General features: G+C 35.0%; 1 protein-coding gene across 3 annotated transcripts; it reads left to right on the top strand.

Annotated features, from left to right (window-relative positions):
* The first annotated feature begins 854 nt into the window (after positions 1-854).
* LOC126708802 (probable inactive shikimate kinase like 2, chloroplastic) lies at positions 855-19,253 on the top strand. Of its 3 annotated transcripts, none has more exons than XM_050408753.1 (9): positions 855-1,142; positions 2,549-2,739; positions 2,828-3,022; positions 3,767-3,828; positions 4,700-4,766; positions 4,868-4,986; positions 7,773-7,949; positions 11,667-11,799; positions 16,895-19,253. In XM_050408753.1, the coding sequence occupies exons 1-8, from the start codon at positions 933-935 to the stop codon at positions 11,768-11,770; spliced, it is 1,125 nt and encodes a 374-aa protein (XP_050264710.1). In that variant the 5' UTR covers positions 855-932; the 3' UTR covers positions 11,771-11,799; positions 16,895-19,253. The 3 variants fall into 3 exon arrangements, with proteins under 3 accessions (XP_050264710.1, XP_050264709.1, XP_050264708.1); XM_050408752.1 differs by lacking the exon at positions 16,895-19,253 and adding an exon at positions 15,786-15,998 and having other exon boundaries at positions 856-1,142; XM_050408751.1 differs by lacking the exon at positions 16,895-19,253 and having other exon boundaries at positions 856-1,142; positions 11,667-11,959.
* Positions 19,254-19,655: the final 402 nt, after the last annotated feature.

Raw genomic sequence — 19,655 nt, 5'->3', positions numbered from 1 at the left:
GGTTGCTCTGATCTTGCTGGTGGCTGTTCTGGTCTTGCTACCACTACATTTGCTGGGTTGTTGGATTTTTATGTTAGATTCTTTGTTCGTGGATTTTCTTTTCAAGTTTTTGATCTGGTTTTATGGGTGTTTTAGCTTTTTTGATATGGATTTTTGGGTTGTTGATGGTTGTTTTTTGGGTGGTTGGTGATGATTTGGTGGTTGGTGGTTGTTTTTTTGGTAGTTGGTGGCGGTTTTTTGAAGCTTTGGTGGTGGCTGATGATGGTTTTAATGGTTGTGTTTTGAATGGTTGGTGGTGATTTGGTGGTTGGTGGTGATTCTGATGGCTCTTAGGTGTTTGGATAGATGATGGTGGTTGTTGTTTTGGTAGTTGGTGGCAGTTTTTGAAGCTGTGGTGGTGGTTGGTGGTGGTTTTGATGGCTGTGTTTTAAATGGTTGGTGGTATATCTAATGGCTCTTAGGTGTTTGGGTAGATGATGGTGGCTGATGAAATGGGATTACAGTGGGTATATTTTTGCAATGATTGGGGGTGGTTGGTGGTGGCCGATTTATATTTGCAATATTTAGGTCAACACTTGCCAAATACCTACAAATATTTTTCAGTAAAATATTTTACAAGTAAAATATTTTACATCGAAACAAACGGAGTGTAAAATAAAAGGTCATGCTAATGAGTATACTTAAGACAATAGTTAATAATCTATTTTTAAAAAGTTTTAACACTTTTTTTTATGAGAAATGAAAAAAACACTCAAAACATTAATTTTTTTTATAAAATTTTTATTTAAATAGATGGTTAATAAATGATGCGAGTGCTATATCGTGACTGTTGTTGTGGATAAGGATTCAGGAAGTGAACCGAATCTTAAAAAATGTGTAGCATATAGCGAAGCAACTGCTCATCGAAGAAGTTTGGACAGTAGTCAGTTAAAATGTCTACCATTACTGCCTCTCTCTGTTTTCTTTCTGGAAACAAAAACCCAATCAAAACCCTAAACTTATCTCCTTCAAATTCAAAATCAAATTCAGTTCGGAGTTGGAGTAGTCCCGTCATCAAGACCTCTTACTCCAACTCCTATCGCCTCTCCTTCAACTGCAAAAGTGCCTCCACTATCCCCTTCGTCTCCTCCAAAAACTACGAGGTATCACTTTCTTTTTTAATAAAAGCTACAATTTCGATTCATTGTTAATTTTCTTTTCTTTTAGTACAAACATAAGAGGAGAGAAAATAGTCTGTATATTAACCTTGTACAGTAGAGAGCCTTATATAGGCTAAGTATGCGTGAAGTACAAGTAATATGAATACAGTGCAAGTATAGTTTACTGGGCTAAGGCCGATGGGCTAAGCTAGACTAAGCTATATACTAACAAATACAAAGATGGGTGATTATAAAACGCAAGTACTCTCAAGAAATCATAGGATAAGGGAAAGTTTGATAAGACTGTTTTAAGACAAGTTATGCATATTGAATGTCGGGTTATCAAGAAATAACATCTAGTGTAGCTAAAATGGTGAGAATATTGAGATGGATAAGTGAAGATACAATAGGATGTGAACTGAAGAAATCCTCCTCAAAATAGAGGGAAATGCTTGTGATAGTTTGGTCATTTGCAAAGAAAAATAATTAATGCATTGATGAGAAAGAGTGATTTTGTTCGAGTCAAGGACGTGTTAATTAAGGAAATTATATATTTTTTTTGATAGGTAAAGAGAAATTATATATATGTGCCCAATCCTGATTAATCTGTTGAGGTCCCCCATAGCTAAATCCCAAAGGTTTTGGACTAAGGCTTCTTTCTTTCTTCTAAAAATACTTATTTGCTTTTTGAGCATTTTCTCTTCTTCCTTGAATGAAGTCCTGCATGTTTGCTTTTGGGAATTAAATTCAAATTAGGGTTGGAAACTAGAAAGTTCTTTGTTAGGCATAAGGGATAGGTAGTATTTCAGTCTCATAGTTCATATTTTCGCCAGATGAATTTTTATTATCAAACAAACAAATGAATATTAATGTAATAACAACGAATGTTTTTCACACTGTGTAGCTACCCAATAAAGTGAAAAATCACCTAAAACTAGCAAAGTAGCAATGTCATAACAAAGAATGGAGCACACATGCAATTCTGAGGAAAATGGTATTCAATAGTGAGTTTATCATGCAGATCTGTTAGATTAACATCACTTCATTTTATTAGTACAAAAAGCTATATCAAGCTTTGGAATAATTAATCATTCAGTGCAATCCTCTGAAATGAGCATTTTTCAGTTGGGTGGTGATGTGGAACTGGTGGTCAGGACAGAAAGTTATTGGATGCGTATCCTTTGTGAAGACTTACTTTGAGTAAAGCAGGCCAATGTATTTTCTAAACCTCAAATAGGCTGATGCCCACAGAACTTCTAACATTCTAGCATGAAGCAACATATAGTCATAGATATTACCATTCATCATAGTAAAGAATTTTGAAACTTAATGAATAGTTTAACAATCTTTTGGTTCTTTTACCAGATGGGTTTGAATTCATCCAATTTAACTATGTGAAACATATGCAGTTTTCTGATGGTTCTTCTGAGGTGGAACTGAGATTACAACTCGGGGCCCAGGACATTCAAAGTTACAGAGATATATCTGTGGATGCAAATGACAACTCTTTGAAAATTGGAATACAGCGCTATGGGTCTCTCATCACACTTATAGAAACTGATCATCTATTTGAAAAAATAAAGCCCGCTGAAACAATATGGTTTGTGAGTGATTTTTTTTCTTTTTGAACTTCTAAAACCAGTATATAGGTCTTCATTGTTTAGACAGAGGCTTCATGCTTTGGACAGGTACATAGATGACGATCAACTGGTTGTGAACTTGAAGAAGCAAGATCCAGATTTGAAATGGCCTGACATTGTGGAGTCCTGGGACTCCCTGACAGTGGGATCTCTGCAACTTTTGCAAGGAACAGCAATCTTCATTGTTGGGGATTCAACTGAAATTAACGAGACAGTGGCTCGAGAAATTGCAGTTGGTATTGGGTACTGATTTTATTTTCCCTTTAGCTAACAATAATGGTCACTGGCTAGTTACAACTTTACACCGAATTTGACCAGCTGGTGTTAGTAATTATGCCAGTCTACTATCTTTTTTTTGTTTATTTTATTTTATAAATCATCTGTGTTTTTATCAACTTTTAGTTTATCACTCAGTTAATAAGTCTATTTGTTCCTATTTGTTAATGATAATCTACTAATTTCTAATGAAAAACATGTAATTATCAATTATGAGTACCTTCTATCCTGAATTGAATAAAATGGCATCACAATGTGCCTCAATAAGTCGGTTTTTATTAATTTTTGCCTATTGGACTAAATCTGGATTCAGCTTATTGTTCTTTTTTAAGCTTCCAACAGTTGTAGTGAGAAATAAGCTCTCATTGCTACTTTTAAACGGAAAGGTATCCTTTTTTCACTATTCCCATGCTGGTTTGTGTAGCCAGGAAAAGGCATACATGGCCGGCAAATATGCACTTTCCAGCCAAGGAGGAGGTTCTCTCCAACTATAGCAGACCTTCATTTCCTTCTTGTAGTTTAATATCATTACCTATCCAGGAACCCTTGACACAATTAGGATTAGTTAATAGCATAATGAAAAAATACCAGATCCATTGCTTGCTTACATCATGCAACGTTCTGCCAATATTATCCAATAAATGTATTTCTCTTTGTTTTTGAAGTATCTCTCCTCTCCTAATAGTTCCCTTGGGTTGATACGGTCTTCAGGTACACACCACTTACCACAAAAGAGTTGCTTGAAACATATGCGAAGCAAACTATTGATTCATGTAAGTGTATATTGTCAACGATGGTTATTGGTCATTAAGGTTAGATCTTTGCCTTCCCTGTCCAAGCTCATCACCCATACATTAAATATTAGGGGCTTAAATCCCCAGATGTGCGACAAAAGAATCTGTAGTATTTAGATTCATAGTTTCTTTTTGAAGGATACTGCTATATTATTTTGCATTATAAGACAGCTATTGACTGAAAATTTGATGATTTATGATGATGATGGTAGTAGTAGTGGTGGTCATGAAGCTGATGAAAGACAATGTACTTACATCCAAAGATGTGAACAAAATTATATAGCGAGTCTGAATTAGACCTGATAAAAAAAATAGATGTGGCTAATTCTTATGGTGCATACTGAACAGCTCTGTAGACATTTAATTATCTAGTATATGGTTGATTTCTTTTGTAGAGGGTTGGAACATTATTCACGCAAAACTATTAATAGTAAATGATGTTATGTTTCCTACAATTTTTATGAACTAAGCAGCAAAAAGTTCTTTTCAATTAGCCTGTTAAGAGGCATGTCTTCAATTGGATACATCAGATTTTGTATTTCTTCTTAAAGTTATCCATGCTGTCGTCAGTCTCTTTCTCTCCTTAAATGCCTTATTTTTGCATTCAAATGCAGAGTTACACCTTCAATTTGCTTGTTCTAAAATTTTTATCTTCTCCATGTTACATTCTATTTGTCTATGCTTTCATTAGCCCAATATTTTACTCCATAAAGAAAATAATCTAACTGCTATGGTTTACCTTATGCAATATGTATGATCTAATAAGTCTCAAAAAGGTGATCATAGTTATTGCTTGAAATGACTTGTATCTTCCACCTCGCAGTGCATTAACAAGTCTAATCAATTCCAGGGGTGCTTACTGAAGGCTCTGACTCTGTAGCAGAAGCAGAAGGTGCTATATTAGAAAGTTTAAGTAGGTACTGTCTATGGCTGGAATTGATCAATAGATTTTTTTTTCTTTTTCTTGTTTGGGTTAGAAACAGAGAGCATTCTTTTCTGGGCTTGGTTGGTTTTGCAGTCATGTACGGGCTGTTGTTGCAACGCTAGGAGGGCAGCAGGGAGCTGCTAGAAGGGCTGATAAATGGCAGCATCTCTACGCAGGATTTACTGTATGGCTGTCCCAAACTGAAGCTACAGGTAATTGTGTGTGATATTTTATTCTTTGCCTTTTATTGGATAAACAAGTCCAAGTAGTGTATCTTGTGAAATATACTTTCTTAGAAGCTGTATCACCATCTGTGGGACCCAAATTTACATATTACAAGTTTATGTGAGAAATTCTCCACTTTATTCAAAGTATTCCTGAACATAAGTAGATTTATTTTATCTTGAGGACATCTTCAGATGATGTACTTATCTATTTGCATCCAGACCATAGCCAATACTTGTAAATACCTGAATATATGCTTACTTAGATGTGACCCATCCAAACAGCCATCATCACTCCTGTGAACTTACTTCAAACTGGAAATCTTTGAAAAAGAGATCTCTTATTGATGTACTTATGCAAAAGAGAGAGAGAGAGAGAGAGAGAGAGAGATCATTGATCAGGTTATATGCTTTTTTTTTTTTCTTTTTGGAAAGCATTATGTCAAAATCAACTGTTTTTCCCCCTAAAGAGCAGATGTAATTTTCATGCTTATGTAACCTGCACAATTGGCTGGGGACCATGCTGCATGAAGTGGAGGTCGCTAATTCGAATCTCCCATTCCGTTCCCATTGGGATCAAAACGTTTTATAATAATAATGCTGATGCACTTGAAGTGAAGAACCTGACTCAAAACTTTAAAGTTTACCATTAAAAGCTATACATGTATGTGACAATCAAATTGGTTGTACAAATCATCAGTAAAGTAGAAGTTATAGTGGAGTGGAGAACTTCAGTTGGCTTATCTTACACGATCTCAACGGCAATTTGTATAGATTGGACCGCAAACTTTAAGGAACTATTGGCATTAGATGGACTGAGTTCTTTCAGCTTTTGAGAGAGTATATTTATGGTTGCCTAAAAATATGTAACATAAGTGTCTCACTTGGGCTTCAGATATGACTGCCTCAATAAACGATGATGATTTTTGTGTCTAAGAATATTTAGGTTATGCTAGTTGTGTCTGTTCACTTGATAATTGAAGTTGCTTATGTTAATGGTTAGGGTAGGTGTTTTACTAATGAGGAATTCAATTGACTTTCTTAGGATATTTGGGCCGTTCTCCTTGGGCTAATTTAATTACCTCCTAACTGTTTTGATTCCGCATAAACTTTTCTGATTTCTCTCTCCCGTAGCTCCTCCAACTCTTTTCTTGTTAGAATAATGGTCAAATGGTTAAACTCACCCTTTTCTAATAGCTAACAAGAATGATGGTTAAATGATTAAATTCATTATTTTCTAATAGCTTAAACTTTTGGGAAATGATGAATTTAACCATTTTGCCAAAATTCTAACATTTCTTTTATTCTTTTAATTATGACTAATGCATTTAATTCATGTTCTCATATACCATCTTGTGAACCTTAATGTCCATAAAGCTTAAAAGCATGTTTGGTACTTTAAATGAGGATCAGAGGATTATAACAAGAATGGTAATTTTTATTACTGAGAATAAAAAGTGTTGTAATAGAATAAATAAACATATTCATACGTTTGGTTGTAAGGTGTAAAATTAGAATAAAATTTAAGATTTATATTTAGGAAATATATTACTTATACAATTATATTTCCATTTTTTTATTTTAATTTAGGAGAGAGAAGTTATTGTTTATGATTTTTTATTCTTATAATTGTTATGTGCATATAAAAAGTTTGTATATTTGAAAATATATTAATTTTTTAGAAGTTATTACACCTACCAAGGAATAACTATTAGAACCATTTTAGAGAGGAATATTTATTCCTCATTTTAAAGAATAGTTATTCATAAGAAATGACTATTCCTTGTAATAAAAGCATAACCAAAGCACAGAATAGTTAAACTATACAAATAACTATTACATTACAGTGTCTATTACAGTCTACCAAACATACCCTTACATTTATTTTTTTGGCTAACAAGAGTGTCCTGAGCTCTTCAAGCACCTAACTATACGCGTGAGTGTGTATAACCACCCATTTTACACACACTAGGTAATTACAAGAAGGATTTCCTTCGAAGTGGCCCCAAAATGCTGGCTAGAGGCTTTGAACCCAGGATTTCATGGATCTCATGAAGCCTTACATAGAAACCGCTAGACCAATCCCTTGAGGTTACTTATTCATGGCATAAGTGCAATGCTGCACTAGTAATGATCTTCAAAGCTTGATTTCAATTTATTTCAGTTCAGTAAGATGGGTATATAAGTGTATTGCCAACTTCAATCACCAAAGATACTTAGTAAGTAATAAAAAGATTTAAGCACGCCTGGAATTACGTAGTTTTTAAAGAAACTTCCTATGCTTATTTTAGGATTTCCCTTTAATAGCACTCCTGTCCTGGGAAGTATGTTGATTGAAGTTTGCCTCGCAGTCCTCTTCCCTATGCATGTACCTCAAATCATGTGATGAATTGGTTGGTGATCATGGTAGTTACATACTAAATCCAACAATGAAAGGGCTCATTTAAGAGATCTTTAGGGTCAAAGGGCCTTATTGGATATATAAATATATCATCCTTGCAGTAAGGTCAGTTCAACAGTAGATGCAGTCTTTTAAAATATATTTATTTATCCAATTCTGCAGATTTTGCCTTTGAATCAATTGTAATTGGGCCATTTATTTTGATGGATTGTGGCCCACTGTGAATCTGCCTCCCGTCCAGCTGTAATTCTCAACCCAAATTTTACATTTGAATCCCAATTAATAATCCTCTGCCTTGTTAGTTTAGGTTTTCTTACATAATAATTTTCACCTAAATTTCAGTTAGGATGGTTGTTAATAGTATTCAATGCAGATGAAGATTCAGCAAAGGAGGAGGCAAGGAGGCATATTCAAGATGCTAGATTAGCTTACTCAAAAGCGGATGTGGTTGTCAAGCTTCAGGGTTGGGACTCTGATCAGACCAAAAGTGTGGCTCAGGCATCTTTGAGGGCCATTAAACAGTTAGTTCTGTCAGACAAAAACCTTCCAGGTACTCAATTATCATATTAGCATTCCATCTTTACTCCCTAGTTGATAGTTACTACAACAAAGACGGCCCCACTTTCATATAATCTGCATATTTTATATATATGGTAAGTAAAACCTGTGGAATGTAGTGATAGTTTTTGAACTGGAAGCAAAGCAATTGTGGCATGCATTCTAAACTTTTTTCTTTCCATTATGATAGAACAAAATACCATCAATTGTTGCAGTTGTCAGTTGATGGTATCTTGCTTCGGTGCTCGAGCGAGATACAGTACGATGTTTCTTGGCACTCAAGATATGGGGATTATGACCAAGACAAATACAATAGCCTCTGATAGAGTGATGATCATTGGGGCTCCCAACATAATCAACATCTGAATATGCTTCTAAATGCGTAGAACCAGTTTGGTAAAAATGACTATGATTAGGAGTTCTCTTCAAATAACGTAAGATTCATTTAACATCAATCCATGAGTCATAGGTTTGTGCTTGAACTAACACACTTGGTTTACCACAAAAGAGATATCTAGGTGTATCAAATAATGTAGCACCCCAACAACACTTAGATATTTAGTATGATCAAGAAGAGGATCACCATCATAAAGACTCAATTTCTATCTAGTGTGAGCAGGAGAAGAAATGGGCTTGACATCCTAAAATTTGGTGTGATATAACGAGTCCATTGTATATTTGGTTTGAATTAAGAACAAACCGTTAGAACCGTATACTACTCAAGACCAAGAAAAAAAATGCAGAGGTCCTAAATCTTTTGAAGAAAAACAATTTCCCCAGGTATAAGCTCAAAAATATGAGATGAATTATTTCCAATGATTAAAATATCATTAACATAAATAAGCAGAATAATCATCAAATCACCCTCTCCTTTTTTGTTGAGTAAATCATTTCATAACTGTAGAATACAATTTTTGGATTGAGATGCATACCTCTTCTCTAGTGAGGTCCATGTTGCATAAGGCAATGAAAAACGAGCCACTGTGGATAGCATTGGTGGAGAAAGAGAATGATTTACCATCTTTGTCACGCTTGAATTCTGAAGGACATTGATCTGTACCATCTAAAAATACCATGAAATTCTTGTTCTTCAAAATTGGAACAATTTGAGCAAGCCAAAGAGGATAATTGGTTATATCAAGTTTAATTGACATGAACCCTGAAAGGCTGGGTACCATGACACCAGTTGAAGAGTTGTTGGCTTCCATTGAAACCAGCTAAGCTGAAGAAAAGAAAAAAAAATGATTATACGGTCATTAGATGAATGCTCTGGTACCATAAAGGAATACAAAATAGGAAAATTATTTGTATTGTATGAGTAGTCTTTTCTCTGTTGAAGGTGTATCTTTCCCCATAGTCAAAGTGTTATTTGTCAATCTCTGTTTTCATTAGTGAAACTGGCAAAAGGGAGGAAGTCAAGGCTGAAACGTGACTTGATCAGTAAAAATAGAACAAGCGTATGGACAGGTCTTTGAGAGCATAGGCAAGAGCAAGCATATAGGCTTTGAACCAATAATAAAGGAGATCTGGTTGGGGGAGGGATAAGTGAGGAGACCTATGCTTATTGGAGACTAGAACTACTATGCGATACTAAGGTCAAGTGGCTTGCCAACAAGAAGTAGAACCACACAATCGTGAGGTGTGTTCTGTCTTGTATATATAGAAAAGATTACAAACACAATTCCCTAAACTGTAAGGATTTACAATTACAACCAATCAGTTGCAAAACTTTAGGGATTTACAATCATAGCAAATCAACTAAACTCAAGTAATATACAACTGTTACAAATTAAATCATTGATTTGTAACGGATGGTTGGGAAAGAATTAAGCGAGTGATATCTGGTGCCCTATCTTCAGCAGACTTTGAATTTGAATTGTACTCATTAGTCAGCTGATTATCAATTCAAGTATTGTTATTTTAGGATTTAGCCTACTATAAATATCCATCAATGAGTTCACTGTAATTTGTAATATAAAGCTTAATAATAGATATATAGCCATCAAGAGTTTTTTTGTTGTGGTTGTTAGCCTAAGGTTTTAAATTCCTGTGTTCTCTCTCTTTCTATTTCTTTCTCTGTTTCTCCTCTTTGTTTTCTTCTTCATATTTTCTCATGTACTCTATAATGTTTTCAAATCTATGTTAAGCTTTTTTTAACGTGGTATTGGAGTTTTTTTTTTTCCTAATAGAGGCTATTGCAAAAACAAGTTAAGTGGTTAAAATCATGCTTTCAAGTTCATGTCAATTTGTTAGTTATGTCTTTCTTTTCGATTGTCTTTGGAACCTTTAGATTGGACGTAATTAGTTCCCAAAAATGACTTGAATTTATACTTATGGTTATACTTTTGTTTGTAGTGTCTCCTGGTTAAATCTCACTTCTTTTTGTCAAAATTAATATTGGGCCGACTTATTGGCACTCCAAGTGCTACTTAAAAATGAGGGGTTACGAGTCATTATTGGGGATTGTGATAGTCTAGCATTACTTTTATATTAGTTGAGTTTCTACTTAACAAGCTGCAACCTACTATACTCTTTGGTTTGGAATTTTTTTTTTCATTTAACATTAAATTGCTAAAAATTTCGTTAGTTGTCCAGTTTCAAAACAAAGTGGAAAAGTAACATCTCGAGTTTTTAAAACTCAAGTTCCGGGTAGAAATCGAGTTTATAATACTCGAGATCCTAAGCTTCAAGCATCTGATATGGACTTTTTTCCACGTGGAGCCATGTTGAAATCGAGTTTCTAATACTCGATTTGTGATCATATTCACACTCAAGCGTCCAGACTCCAGAACACAAGAACTCTCCTTCACACCCAAACATACAAACTCCAAACCTAACAAGCGCATCTCATCGGCGGCAGAAAACCCATCGGCAAACCCTCACTCTACCGAAGACAAGTGCATCTCATCGGCGGACACTGAAGTGTTTTGGAATATGATCACCTCACTGAGCTCTCTCACTGCAGATCGGCCCACCCAAATCGTACCTCTTCAGATCGTGCCTCTTCAGATCTGTTCTTCCTCTATTCTGACCCAAATTGTGCCTCTTCAGATTGTGCATCTTTGAGCTCCAGATTGTGGTTTGGTGTTCTTCAAAATCGAGTCTTAGAGGCTCGGTTTTGCTTTTTAGAAATCGAGTCTATAAGACTCGAGATCTATGTGGCATCATACTGCCAACTCACCAAGTGGAAATCAAGTCTTCAACTCTCGAGTTTTAAATTGAAATCGAGTCTTTAATACTCCAGATGCTAGTTTACAAAAAAATTTCAAACATTTGTTAACTTATGATATTGTTTCCCTCACTATGCTAGGCTGCAAATATCCCCCTTTGGTTTGGGTCGGTATAATAGAATTCGAAAGATGGCAATGTTGACAGCAACTGATGCAGCACCCTTTTCTTGCTGCTACTCAAATTGATTGCGCCATAGATACCTTGTAATATATTTGACCTACAATTTGCTTACATAGAAAATAATACCCAAAAAAAATAAAAATTTATATTGCTTATAGAAGAACAAATAGACAAGTGAAACACTCAAGTTGAAATTTACTAATAATCAATGGTGAAATTTTGCAATTCTAGAAGGTGGACTGGTACAAGTCTAGTCAGTCCTCTCCTCAATTGACCGGTCTCTTTCTCATTTAGTTTTTTTTTTTTTTAATAATTTTTTGGGCAGTCTGACCAGTCTGTTTTGTGTTTTGAATTGAAGGTAAGAAAAGGCTTTATGTAAGGCTGGGATGTCGGGGTGATTGGCCAAACATCAAGCCTCCTGGTTGGGCCCCATCAGCTGGTGATGATGCAACGTTGACCTAGTGCAGTATGAGTTTAAAAACTCTGTGCAAGTATGTTCTCCAAAATTTTTTTTTTTTTTTTAAACGAAAAAGATAGAAATTCTTATGTTATTATGCCCTGATGTAGCTGTTAGAGCAGTAACAGGAATATTCTTTATAATATTCTCTCTTTTTTAATACATGATAATAAAGAAACATCCTTGAGCGGTAACTACAAGAGGGATTATAAGAATAAGGTTGCAATGTGTCATATTTGTACCTTTCTTTTGGTTGCAATGCTTGTGCTTTTAGCGTAGAAAAGACATAAAAGACATACTGGAAAGAATAAAGTTTTGCTACAAACTTTGTTATAGTCAATAGTTTTAATTCCAACTAAAACAAAATTAACATGACTACATATTTTGAAAATTTAACAATTTTTTATTTTCTTTTTATACATATCAAATTTGTGTTAATCGGAAATTGTTTAATATTCAATCCGTAAACTTATTTTTATACATAACTTTAAACTACAAAAATTTGAAATTTAAATATTTGATTGATGACATAGTTATGATCTTTGAATCTTTTAAAAATTTTGCAATCATGGAAGATATAAGAAGAAAATATAATTCAATAGTGGATTTATCAAAATTTACGTCTAATAAAAAGATATTAAACGAAATTGTAGTTATTGGCTATAAACTAGATTGTAACCAAACCTTAACTTCAAATAGTAGGGATTCTAATGGTTCAAAAATATATTTCTAATCAAGTTACGTTGTTCAATGTCTTCTGGTCTCTCTCGGGAATTTACACGTTTTAATAATAAGTGCAATGATTAAGCCAAAAAAGTAACAAATTAAAAAAATTAGAAAACAAAAAGAAAGAAAGAGAGCTATCACATTTGGTCCTACCTATATTTTAATAGTCAAATTTCTGTTTTTTTTTTTTTTTTTTTTTTTTTTTTTTTTTTTTTTTTTTTTTTTTTTCATTTGAGAGAATTTCAACTAATGATGTCAGCTCTTGATAGTAACTCTTTATTAATGGACTAAGACATCAATTAATTTTTGGTCTAGGCAGGGATTAAGTTCCAGATCTCTTATTCAACCATAAAAAATTTTACCAGTTGAGCTAACTGAAACCCATCAAATTTTTGTTATTAAAACACAAAAAATCATCTACTCTCATTAGCTACATATCTTTCTTTCTTCTTCTTTTTTAACTAAATTACACTTTTTGCATTTAGAGTTTTAGTTATTTTCATTTCGGTCTCTTAAGTTTATTATTTTTCATTTTATTCATTTGATTCTAGTTTCAAAATGGCTCAGCTGTCCATTTTCGTAATTGACTTGGCCATTAAATTCCAATAAAACTACATTTCTCTATCTATAAAGAGTGATTATCATGAAGACGAATTGAATAATCATTTTTAAAACAGATTTAAACTTGTTGAACCAAAATGAAAAATCTCATATTGGAAGGAAAAAAAAAAAAACTTTTAAGTGTTAAACATATAATTCAATGTTTTTTTGTTATAAAAAAAATGCTATAATGATTGTTTAATTTAGACAAGTCATTGTAAATTTTTTGTTCTCTTTTTTAAATATTTTGTATTCTTGTTGTAAACATTGAATTGAATGGAAGCAAAGTGAGAACAATATGATGAGAAGCAAAGGAGATCCAAGGTTGGGTGATTTAGGTAGTGGGCTGGTCGATCTATCATACTGTTTTGCACCTCATTATCGATGTCCAAGCATGGGTGGTTGATCTGGCCCTCATTAGTGGCTGATTTGCTCATCATTGATGGTTGTCCTGTCCTAGGTGTGAGTTGGTTGATCTAGCCATTATGTGATTAGAGCATTCACATATGAGGATGTAAAATAATACACATTTTACATCCTCAAACATTACTTTATCTATTTTACCAACTCATTTTACAATACACCCAACATTTCAATTCTTATTTTTATATACAACCTAATAAAATAATATAAACACTAATTTATCTCTACTCTTTCACCTCTCCTCTCTCTTCCTCTTTGTCTCTCCCTTTCTCATCCACTCTCATCACCTAAACCCAAACTCAGCTCCTCCACTGCCCACCAACCAAACCCAAATCAATCTAACCATTGAAACTACCAACAACCACCACACCACCATCGCGCCACAATTAACAAACAAAACCAAAACCACAAACCCAAAACAAAAAACCCATCCACCACCCACCACCCAATCGAAACAACTACATACCCATATCCAAATTGGAACGAATCAAAACAATCACTGAATCACATACCCATATACTCAAATTGGAAGAGCTACACCCATACGCAAAAATAAAAATAAAAATAAAAACAAATAAATAAATAAATTTGCCACCACCAACCATTGAACCAACCAACCAACCACCACCACTGAAAATTTGAACCACCGTCACCACCAAAACACCCATTGACCCAAACTTTTACCCAAACGCCGACCCAAATCCACCAGAAGCCAACCTAATTGCCATCTAAATGCTGGCCCAAACTCCGACCCAAACGACCAATCCAAACACCACCCAAACTCTCGACCCAAACGACAACCACAGCCACAAAGTGTAGAGAGAAGAGAGATTCAGAGAGTGAGAGGCACTAAAGGAGAAGAGAGAAGGGAGACGTGCAAAGAGAGAGAGAGAGAGAGAGAGAACAAAATATAGTATTTGAGTTTACAAATTCATGAACAATAAGTTGTAAATATAAGGGCTTACTGTTCATAGATACTAAAAAATTTTAGGTATACATACTTGATTAAAGCTCTTTTTTAGATGGTCAGTTGCTAAAATAGGAACTGGGGGGTTCTACACCCCCAATGCTAATACTCTTAGATGTGGGGGTGGGTGAGTTGGCGGCATCTAATGGTCAATTTGTCAATGGGGTGAGTTGGTGTTTTGACCTTTGAGTGGAGGAATTTTTTTTTTTTTTTTTTTTTTTTTTTAAATTTTTATAACGAATATTTTACTGGAATGGGTAAAAAAATGAACAGTGTGAAGTAAGGTATTTGAAAAGTTGGTTTTTCATAAATTAATAAGTGGATTTTTACTTCAAACTTTGACAAATTTTTTAAAGAGAATCCAAATGCTTCAACATTATACATAAAAAATAAAAAAATAAATGCATTTTATAGTTTTTGAATTATGAAAATACATTTTGAATATTTCTTTGACTAATTTATAACTCCGCTTTAGTAAATTATGAGAATACGTTCTTTGTATCCTCTAAAAATAATTTGCAACCCATTTGGTATGTTGAAATTGAAAGGATTTTTTAAGAATATTCGTTTCATTCTATCATTTGGAAGTATGAAGAAATGTAGAATAATCCATTTTTTGGAAGTTTAAGTTGCAGGAAACATTCATTCCTCTAATTGAAATTATATAAAATTTTGATCGAAATCTACATAATGCCCCTATATATTTTACAAATTTTCTACAATACCCATCGTCTTATTATTTGTCTCATTTTACTCATTTGACAGCTACTCTCTCTCATGTAGTATCTCTATTTCTGCTTGCAACTCTTTCATCTCTACAAAAAAATTTCAAACAATTCACATTTTCATTTTCCATTATCATTCTCATATTTCTTCTCCAATAAAGCTACGGATACAATATTTTCACAACAAAGTTTAGGTAGCAAGTTGTTAATAGTAGATAAAAATAAATTTAAAAAAAGAAAAAAAGAAAAAAAAAGTGATGTTAGTTGTGATCCCAAATAAGAACTTGTAAAAACTTGCTAATTAGGCTTTATTGTGAAATTTTTGTAAAAATACTAAGCCAATAGGACCATTCTTTTTCTCTCTTCTCATCTTTATTTTTTCAGTATATCCTCACTTCAAATCTCTCTAGCGTGGTATTTAGAGAATGGTATCCTTACTTACGTTGAATAACGATAAAATAAAAAGATGGGATTAGTTTGAGGTAACACTAGACCTCCAAGAGTTTAAGTGGTTAAGTGTTTTCTGAATGCTTTATTTAAATGCACCACTTGTCAATTTTTCTTTTTCTTTTTTGATAGGTACCACTCAATTTATATAGGAAATAACCAAAATACTAGGATGCACCTAGTGCCAGACAAGGAATGCTAAAAGCTTTGAGGGTTGCGAACGCTCTTTGCTGGAGATTAAATCCTTTTTCTTTCACACATTCTTTGAATGGAGTGTGGTTTTTTCTCATTTTTCTTGTTCTTCCTTTTCTATTTTTCTTGACCGTTGTTCTTTTGTTTCTTGATTTGTGCCCCCATAGTACATTCCCAATATACTCGGTTTCGGTTTGGCAATTTTTATTATTAATAATATTCTTACGTTATTTATCAACAAAAAAAAAAAGAAAAAAAAAAAAAAGAAATTGGCGCTGCATGTCCCGCAAATATTCCTAAGTCGATTCTAACGACGACAAACCTTGCAAATGAATATATACCTTTTTCCTTTTCCTTCATTTCCTCTGGTCGAGGACAGCCTCAAGGGCAGACTGTTATTCCATCTTCACAGGTCAGGATGACTGGTAAACAGAGGTTATACAGAAACCTTATCGCCGAGTTTCTTCTTTAGCAAGGAAACATGAAAACAAGGTGGATATGTGACTGACTCCGATGGCAATTCCAAATTAACCATACCAATGCGTTGCAAGATCTGAAACTGACCGTAGTACCATGGAACCAACTTACAATCTTTGATGCAATGAATCTAAGGCCAGTCGGTATAGGTGTAGCCACACAAACACCCAATAATTTACCTATCCCGATTATGCAAATAATAGCCTTCTCCATTCGTGCTTGTGCTTCTTTTATATGTCATTTTAGCTGATCTAGCATTTGGTCCCTCCAATTAGCTCTTCTTCCACAACTTACCTTGGTTGTGCCCTTGACATAAGACAACAAAGCAGGACGCCCTCAGCCATATACAACTTCAAACATAGTGTGCTTGATAGCTGAACGTCAGCTTGTCTAATGTTGATGGTGCGTTAGCTCAGATAAGAAGGCAAGGTTAGCAAAGGCAGCCGTTGTAGCAAGACTCAGCCCATGATAGCCATTTCATCTACTGTTTAGGCATCGCAATAAAAAAAAAATACATAAAAAATACATCTCCAAAGTTTTGTTAACCCCTTACTTTTCCCATTTGTTTGTAGGTGATAAGAAGAAATGAAGTTGAAACTTGTTCCATTAAGGTGGAATAATTCTTTCCAAAGGAACTTGTGAGTGTGAAAATGAGTGAAGCTTTTCTCTCCGTACTACTATGGTACCCTCTCCACTTTTCCCTCTAACCTGAGCTAGTCTCTCCTTTTCCCCTACCCTGTCCTCTACCCCTCCTTCTCCTACCACATTTCACTACTTATTTCCCTCAGTCTTTTCTATTACCCTCTCACCAACCAAGGAAAATATACAAACAAATCTTTGCAAGCCTACCCAAACATCTCTACCTTCAATGGAGGTGTCCGAACTCATTACTCGTATGGAAAAGTGTTCATGCCAACCTCATTCTAGTAGCAAAACTCATCACAAATAAACCCATCAGTTTGAACTTCGTCAAAGATGTTACCAACAAAGCATCGAAGCCAATCTTCCCAATGGAGGTCAAAAGACTGAGCAAAAATGTGTTCATGTTCATGTTCCAGCACGAAGTTGATCTTCGTAAGGTCTTTGTCAAGAGGCCATGGTCCATCAAAGGTGGACACCTAGTACTAAAGAAATGGAGCCTAGATCTAACATGGCAAGAGGTGGACTTCACGACAACATCAATTTGGATACAAATCCATGGGCTACCACCTCTCTAGAAAACGGAAGAGAATCTAAGGAAAATAGGCTCTAAAATTGGTGTAGTCACTGAAGTGGATCTTATTGGTGACAAGGGCGGTGCATGGAGAAGATTCATTAGAGTTAGAGTTGAGGTGGACATTGAGTCCCCATTGATACCAAGTGTATTCCTCCCCAGACCAAATAAAATGGACTTGTGGATTGGAGTAAAGTAAAGTATGAAAAAGTGGCAGACATTTGCTATCAATGTGGTATAATCGGGCATGAGCAAAAAAAACTGCAAATCAGAGCTCTATCAGCTCAGTAATCCAACTGGTAAACGTTTCAAGGCGGCGAGACCGTGGTTAAGGGCTAATAATGATGTTCAGCCAGAGGGAATATTCGAGGTTGCGAACGAAAGTACCGCTGCTTCCAGTGGCAACAGCAAGCCACGGCAAGAACCTCTGATGGAGCAATACCGTGGTCCCCATGTAACGGACAACACGTGTCCAACCAACAAAAATCCGGTAACCGTAGGATGCCACGACACTCCTAAATTTGTGGGAAAGGACGAGACAAGGAATGTCATCAATACGGATGAGTGGAAAGGCATGCAGGTGGTACCAAATAAATGCTAGTTGTCCTCTTCAAAGCCAGACCACAATGCTAGCACATCCCTTCGTGAACTTATCCTATTAACACCGGTTAAGATTGGATTGGACCCAAGCCATCGTAATGCTGAGATATGTGCAGGTCAGTCAAGTCATCACACAAGCACGTTAGTATCGAGCCCACCAAAGTGTTGCACGAGCCGAAAGCAAATAATTCAAAAGCCCACATTTCATTGTTACAAAATAAGCCCAAACTCGCAAAGTTACACTAAAAACCCAACCTTCCCCATTCCTAACGACCTAGATTCACAATCCACCATAATCCCAGCTACCATCTCGGCGACTCATACCCAACCCCCTCAATCTCAAATTTCCTCTATAGCACAAATCAACACTCTGAAAAGGAAGATTAACTGGCTAGATCTTGAACACTTCTCTAAGAAACTAAGGAATGTAGCCCTTGGTCTAGAACCAGTGTATATTGATCCAGCCTCGGTCACTCTCATCCGATGGTCAAGGCTGGAAAATTTCATCTTTGAAGAAAGTAAGAAAGCTTCAAACCATGGTAAGCCCATCTCTACTCATGTCCAAATAGGAGATGCGCCTTCATTTTCCCCAAACCAGTACCTCACTCAGCCCCGGTGTATCATCCTCAAACTTGATCTAAACTTCCATTGGGCACAATCAAGATCAACTTTGATGCGGCTATCTCCAATTCAAAAGTTGCCTTAGCTATCATGGCTAGAGATTATCGAGGTGCTGTTATTAAGGTCTGGGCTAAAGTTATATCAAAATGGTCTTCTCTCCAAGCCGAAGCTGAAGCATTACTTTGGGCAGTTTAGCTAGCTAGCCGAGAAAGATGGTATTCTGTCACTTTTGAAGGCAACTATAAGGTATGCTTAGACGAGGTCCTAAAACGTAAAGGCAGTCCAGATTGGGTTATTGAGAGTTTCATTTCTGATATTCTTTTCGTTGCTAAGTCCTTTCCTGCATTTTTTTTTTGCTTGGGTCAATAGGTCTTGCAACAATGCTGCCCATGTAACTGCAAAGTTTGCACTTGAGTCTAATATTTCTTGTTTTTTCTTTTCGGACAATCTTCCTCCTAGTATACTAATCGCTTGTAAGGAAGATACCCTTCTTTGTTTCTCAGTTTCTTAGTTAACACATGTTGAAGTTTATATATATATAATTAAAAAAAAAAAAAAAACTTGTGAGTTGTGAACACTACATAACGATCACACACTATAGAGCTAGGTAATCAATGAAGTTTATAAAAAAAAGTTTGGGTAAATTTCACAAATCATAATACCAACTAATTCCAAAACATTTTAAAACCCACCAATTTAGTCCTCAAAAGACAACTTTGTCCCTAACCTTTTTTTTTTTTTTTTTCTTCTCTCTCTTTCTCTCTCTTCTGTCTCTGTTCCTTTCCCCTCTCTTAAACTCTCTTTTCTGAGTTCTCTCTCAGATCTCTATAATAAGAGCAAGAGGTAAAGTAGTAGAACAAATGATAGCATAGTATTTACATTGAAACACTCTTTAATCC

The sequence above is a fragment of the Quercus robur genome, chromosome 12 (assembly GCF_932294415.1).
Source record: "Quercus robur chromosome 12, dhQueRobu3.1, whole genome shotgun sequence".
NCBI lineage: Eukaryota > Viridiplantae > Streptophyta > Magnoliopsida > Fagales > Fagaceae > Quercus > Quercus robur.
Note: the sequence above shows the minus strand (reverse complement) of the source record. Positions and strands in the feature narration are given on the sequence as shown.

What these genes read in the sequence shown, in the direction of transcription:
- LOC126708802 (XM_050408753.1), top strand. Translation starts at nt 933, where the DNA reads ATGTCTACCATTACTGCCTCTCTCTGTTTTCTTTCTGGAAACAAAAAC. An exon ending in GAAATTGCAGTTGGTATTGG is followed by an intron (nt 3,023 to 3,766) that starts GTACTGATTTTA and finishes TACGGTCTTCAG; the next exon opens with GTACACACCACTTACCACAA. An exon ending in GTCAGACAAAAACCTTCCAG is followed by an intron (nt 7,950 to 11,666) that starts GTACTCAATTAT and finishes TTTGAATTGAAG; the next exon opens with GTAAGAAAAGGCTTTATGTA.